Source organism: Salvelinus namaycush, chromosome 37 (assembly GCF_016432855.1).
Source record: "Salvelinus namaycush isolate Seneca chromosome 37, SaNama_1.0, whole genome shotgun sequence".
Classification (NCBI taxonomy): domain Eukaryota; kingdom Metazoa; phylum Chordata; class Actinopteri; order Salmoniformes; family Salmonidae; genus Salvelinus; species Salvelinus namaycush.
In genome coordinates, this window is record NC_052343.1 from 25,729,718 (window position 1) to 25,736,109 (window position 6,392).

Genomic DNA, 6,392 nt, shown 5'->3' on the forward strand with positions numbered 1-6,392 from the left:
TGGCGGCGCCAGTGGAGGGAATTTCAAAAGTGAGCAGATCCTGCTAAATAGAGTCAATCTATCCTCATGTATTAACAGTGAAAACTACAAGAAACGCCTGGGCTCAGCTGTCATTCGGGGCGCTTCCTCATAACAGTAAGCGGGGAATAAACGACATGATTGAATTTGCATAGCTTTAGTTAACGTTAGCTAGCTAATTAGCCAAACAAACCCTATAACGTTAGCTGGCTAGTAGTACAACAAGTAAAGTTAGCTGGCTAACTGACTGGTGAACTTTCTAGCATGTCTGCTGTCGTCATTAGCCAGCTAGCTGGCTGTGTGCTGAAAGCTCCCACTGTGAATGGAATCTAGCTAGAGATCTAACGTTAGCTAGATAACGTCATATCGTCATATCTGGTTGGAAGTGTAAAGTTAACGTTATTCAACCTACACTACAGATCCAACAATGGTAAGGGACTGGGTTGGGCATAGGACTCAAAATATGTTACGTTTGCTCCATCGGAAAGGTTAGGTTAGGGGGTGTTAAGGTTAGGCAAAGTGATAATGTAACTGCCATTCAGAACCATACAAAATATTCTGGTCGTTGACTGCCTTTGCCTTGTATCTTACCTAACATCAGTAACAGAGCCATCACCCAAAGATAAAGACCCAGACTAGTGACCTAAGATGACCAGAGTAGGTCCCCTGCAGCAGCATCCTCTAGCAGGGTGCAGTGACCCAGACATCCGGCTGGTCCCCCTGCCTGCCCCGGTGCCCCTGGTCCCCGCTAGCCTCCTGCGGTGCCCGGAACTGGACCTGTCTCTCCCCCTCAGCCCAGACCCGCCACGGCCCAACCCGGCTAGCCTGCTGAGAGGACGCAGCCACCGGCAGGTCAGTCTGACACATACACACACACTGACGGACAGTCACAGATGGTGCTTTTCTCAGTTGTCAAGACAGCTGTAGAAATGATGAGAGATCTGTGTGTGTCGGTCTGTGTTTTTGGAGAGACATCACTGAAGTGTGTGCCCCTGACTCTACAGGTGCGATTTGCCTCCGAAGAGCCTGTGGTTGTCACGGTGATAGCAGAGCCTAGCAAAGACCCTCCACCTTGGCATTGCCCTGGACACTCCAGCAGTTACTCAAAGGGGAAAATACTCCATGGTAACTAACCCTCCTGGTCTGGAGTCTGATGTACTCATGTTCCCCTGCACAGGAGTTGCATGCATCAACCAATGGTTGTGTGCCACGTCATCGACTGTGCCGTCGCACCAGATTGCTATAACATGTGATGTGGTTAGGCTGATACATAAAATACCTATCCAGGTGTTATAAGATCTGGCATGAGTCAGCAATGTCTGAGCAGAGGACTGGTCAATATCCCTTCCTGTATTCCTCACATAGGTGGAGATCTGCGTTGGAGGGCAAGGTCAGCAACCAACGAGGAGGCTCCCTGTGTGGAGAGGGGTGGCAGCCTCCATGAAGGGGCGGAGTTAAATACTACTCTGGCTCTGAGGGCTGAGCTAGATAACGTGGCAGGGGCAGAGTTTAACTCCCAGAAGGCCGTGCAGGAGCAACTACAGAAGTCAGACAGAACCAAGAACAGCATCAGCGCTCGGGCTACAGAGGGTAGCACACAGAAACACACACATGCAGACATAAACACACACACACAGAAACACACACATGCAGACATAAACACACACACACAGAAACACACACATGCAGACATAAACACACACACACAGAAACACACACATGCAGACATAAACACACACATGCAGACATAAACACACACATACACATGCAGACATAAACACACACACATGCAGACATAAACACACACATGCAGACATAAACACACACATGCACACACAGAAACATACACACATGCAGACATAAACACACACAGAAACATACACATGCAGACATAAACACACACAGAAACATACACATGCAGACATAAACACACACAGAAACATACACATGCAGACATAAACACACACAGAAACATACACATGCAGACATAAACACACACAGAAACATACACATGCAGACATAAACACACACAGAAACATACACATGCAGACATAAACACACACAGAAACATACACATGCAGACATAAACACACACAGAAACATACACATGCAGACATAAACACACACCACACACTAACTGAGTGTATGTCCTGTCTTTGTCTATAGGGGTGAACGTCCCTCCATCCCAGCACCTCTACAGGGCATTGGTCAGTGTGAATGTGGAGGAGGAGGAGCTCTTCAGCCAGGCTCTACGTGACAGGCTTCAGCTGGTCTCGCCCACATGCAGCCATGGCAACAAGGCAGGTCCCTCTCACTGACCCCATCAGATTACATTTACGTGTGTGTGTGTGTGTGTGTGTGTGTGTGTGTGTAAGTAAAGTAATATGTAAATAAAGGTGTGTGTAGAGCGAAAACACTCATGACCTGCAACTAGTCCATAACTGTATTTGTAATCCGTGTGTGTGTGAGCAGAAAGAGGACAGTCCTGACCTGCAGGTTTTCTTCAGGGGGGATCTGCTGAGAGAGAAGCCCCTCCTACCAGGGGAGGAGATTACCATACCACGCCCCCAGCCCATCCCACGCCCCGCAGACACAACCTTCGACCTCTACCACAGACACACATGCTGGGAGGCTGGACCCTGACACACTTACTCTGAACCTCTAGACTGAAAGGCCCTGTCCCAAAACTTAAGAAAAACATGATCCCTTCTTTCCCTCCCTACCTCCGTCATTCTCAGATATAAATATTGTATTTTAAACTAATTTAAGATATTAAAGGAATGAACCTGTATCATGTTGATGAGCGATCTTTACTGCTTGCGTGTGTGCTTGAGCCTTCGTTTGTGCTTGCTTGCATGCGTGTATGAGTTGTGGGCGAGGGAGGGCGAGGGAGGAGGTAGTGGTGGTAGAGGGATGAAGAGGTGGGGGAGAGATTGTCCAGGGATCAAAGATGGCTGCGAGGTGAGTACACAGCTTCAATTCACACAGGGAAATGCTTACTTACCGGCCCTAACCAACAGTGCCATTTTTAAGTAAAAAATAGGTATTAGGTGAACAATAGATAAGTAAAGACAATAGTAAAAAGACAGTGAAAAAACAGTAGCGAGGCTATAACTCATGCATGTAATGTTAACTGACTGATATTCTATGTATAAGATCTCCTAAACCTGTGTTAACCTCAGACCCTATTTCCTGCGTTTATCCCAAAACGCTATTCTTTCCCCATTTCCCATCTCTAACCAGAGGTTAGAGTGTGCTTATTATGTAGTGTTGGTGTGTGTAACACATTGGTGTAACGGAGTTTTGTGTTGGTGTGTGATTGTTAACATCGAGCAAGTCCTTTCCCTACCACAGGATAGACATGTTTGTGTTTCAGTGGTGGGAACAATTCTATAATTTTGTGAAAATGGTACTTCATCTCCCAGATTAACTCAATTGAAATGGAATTGAGCCCAAATCACCTAGATATGTTGTTTTATATCTCCTAGATGTGTTGTGTTTATATCTCCTAGATGTTTTATATCTCCTAGATGTGTTGTGTTTTATATCTCCTAGATGTGTTTTATATCTCCTAGATGTGTTTTATATCTCCTAGATGTGTTTTATATCTCCTAGATGTGTTGTGTTTTATATCTCCTAGATGTGTTGTGTTTTATATCTCCTAGATGTTTTATATCTCCTAGATGTGTTTTATATCTCCTAGATGTGTTGTGTTTTATATCTCCTAGATGTTTTATAACTCCTAGATGTGTTTTATATCTCCTAGATGTTTTATATCTCCTAGATGTGTTGTGTTTTATATCTCCTAGATGTTTTATAACTCCTAGATGTGTTTTATATCTCCTAGATGTTTTATAACTCCTAGATGTGTTGTGTTTTATATCTCCTAGATGTTTTATAACTCCTAGATGTGTTTTATATCTCCTAGATGTTTTATAACTCCTAGATGTGTTTTATATCTCCTAGATGTGTTGTGTTTTATATCTCCTAGATGTTTTATATCTCCTAGATGTGTTGTGTTTATATCTCCTAGATGTGTTGTGTTTGATATCTCCTAGATGTTTTATATCTCCTAGATGTGTTGTGTTTTATATCTCCTAGATGTTTTATATCTCCTAGATGTGTTTTGTTTTATATCTCCTAGATGTTTTATATCTCCTAGATGTGTTGTGTTTTATATCTCCTAGATGTGTTTTATATCTCCTAGATGTTTTATATCTCCTAGATGTGTTTTATATCTCCTAGATGTGTTTTATATCTCCTAGATGTTTTATATCTCCTAGATGTGTTTTATATCTCCTAGATGTTTTATATCTCCTAGATGTGTTGTGTTTTATATCTCCTAGATGTTTTATATCTCCTAGATGTTTTATAACTCCTAGATGTGTTTTATATCTCCTAGATGTGTTGTGTTTTATATCTCCTAGATGTTTTATATCTCCTAGATGTGTTGTGTTTGATATCTCCTAGATGTTTTATATCTCCTAGATGTGTTGTGTTTTATATCTCCTAGATGTGTTTTATATCTCCTAGATGTGTTGTGTTTTATATCTCCTAGATGTGTTGTGTTTTATATCTCCTAGATGTTTTATATCTCCTAGATGTGTTGTGTTTGATATCTCCTAGATGTTTTATATCTCCTAGATGTGTTGTGTTTTATATCTCCTAGATGTGTTTGATATCTCCTAGATGTGTTGTGTTTATATCTCCTAGATGTTTTATAACTCCTAGATGTGTTTTATATCTCCTAGATGTGTTGTGTTTTATATGCTCCTAGATGTGTTTTTATATATCCGAGATGTGTTGTGTTTTTATATCTCCTAGATTGTGTTTGTATAACTCTAGATTGTTTATATCTCCTAAGATGTGTGTGTTTTATATCTCCTAGAGTGTTTTATATCTCCTAGAGTTTGTGTTTTATATCTTCTAGAGTGTTTATATCTCCTAGATGTGTTGTGTTTTATATACTCCAAGTTATGAGATGTGTTTGTTTATAACTATGTTTTTACTCCTAGATGTGTTTTATATTCCTAGATGTGTTTATACTCCTAGATGTTTGTGTTTTATATCTCCTAGATGTGGTTCCTGTGTGTTTTATTTCCTAGATGTGTTGAATGTTTTCATATCTCCTAGATGTGTTTTATATCCTAGATGGTTGTGTTTTATATCTCCTAGATGTGTTGTGTATTTATATCTCCTAGATGTGATCTGTGTTTGATATCTCCTAGATGTTTTATATTCCTAGATGTTTGTGTTTTAATCTCCTAGAGGTGTTTTATATCCTAGATGTGTTGTATATCTCCTAGCATGTGTTGTGATATCTCCCTAGATTGTTTGTATAGCTCATAGATGGTTAATTCTGATGTTTTGTATATCTCCTAGATGTGTATTCCTAGAGTGTTTGTTTTATATCTCCTAGATGTGTGTTTTAATTCCTAATGTGTTTTTTATATCTCCTAGATGTGTTGTGTTTATAATATCTCCAAAGATCCTCTTTCTCTACTTTCTTGGTTGTGTTTTTATCATCTCCAAGATGTTGTGAGTTCAGGACCACTACCATTAGAATCCATCAGCCTAGTACCTTTGCTGTAACCCGGGTGTATTAGACCATCCACACATCTCTCTCCACAAGCACACACAGGCAACGATTTTTCCTTGTACCATCTCAGCTCATCCTCTCTCTCACACACACACACCCCAGTCTCTGAGACCCGGGATCTCTCTCTGACCAGGACGTGTCCAGCGCTGGGCAGTGGGTAGCAGCTGTTCAGAGGATGTGTGGAGGGTTCTGGACTGTCTGGAGGGACTGGGGAACCAGAGTGACTGGACGAATGGTGAATGGGAGAACTCAGTTGAGGCTGAGATGGTGTGATGGACTCGACAGCCGCTCGCGTGTGTGCTGCGTGCTGGCCCTGGGCATCACAGGAAAATATGTTAACATTCCTGGTAGTTTGCTACGGCACACCTGAGAAGCACCACCTACCTCTACCTGAGTAGTTATGGCCGTCTTCCGACCCCTCATATGCTTCTGATGCCTTTTAGATCTGCCACTACAATTCGGTAAGGGGGAGTCTCGTGCTTTATGCTTATGGAGGTTCTCTCCCTGGGTGGTTTGCTAGCTGATACTGCTTCTTATTGGTGGTGATTTCTGTTTCTCTTTCACTAGCGTGGAGGTTAGGTGGCCCTGGGGTTTTAGACGATATAGTGTCTGAGCAGGTCTTGTGAGTGTGTAACCTATATGTGTGTCCGTCCCTTAGATGTGGAGGTTCCGGCCCGGGATCAAGGTGATACAATGTTTAAGCGAGTAGTGTTCGTCAGTGAGAGTTGTCACCTATTATCTCTCCATCATCCTAAATCACCGCCCTTTACTCTGG

At 42.2% G+C, this 6,392-nt stretch overlaps 1 protein-coding gene across 1 annotated transcript; it reads left to right on the plus strand.

Moving 5' to 3' along the window:
• LOC120031347 (protein phosphatase 1 regulatory subunit 35-like) lies at positions 1–2,808 on the plus strand. Its single transcript, XM_038977057.1, has 6 exons — positions 1–135; positions 620–870; positions 1,023–1,143; positions 1,384–1,608; positions 2,185–2,318; positions 2,491–2,808. Exons 2-6 carry the CDS (start codon positions 667–669, stop codon positions 2,659–2,661), a joined length of 855 nt encoding a protein of 284 aa, XP_038832985.1. The 5' UTR covers positions 1–135; positions 620–666; the 3' UTR covers positions 2,662–2,808.
• Positions 2,809–6,392: the final 3,584 nt, after the last annotated feature.

Excerpts from the sequence above, each read along its gene's own strand:
- LOC120031347 (XM_038977057.1), top strand. The coding sequence starts at position 667 with ATGACCAGAGTAGGTCCCCTGCAGCAGCATCCTCTAGCAGGGTGCAGT. Across the intron at positions 871-1,022 it reads GAGGACGCAGCCACCGGCAG|GTGCGATTTGCCTCCGAAGA; the intron begins GTCAGTCTGACA and ends CTGACTCTACAG. Across the intron at positions 1,144-1,383 it reads AAAGGGGAAAATACTCCATG|GTGGAGATCTGCGTTGGAGG; the intron begins GTAACTAACCCT and ends TTCCTCACATAG.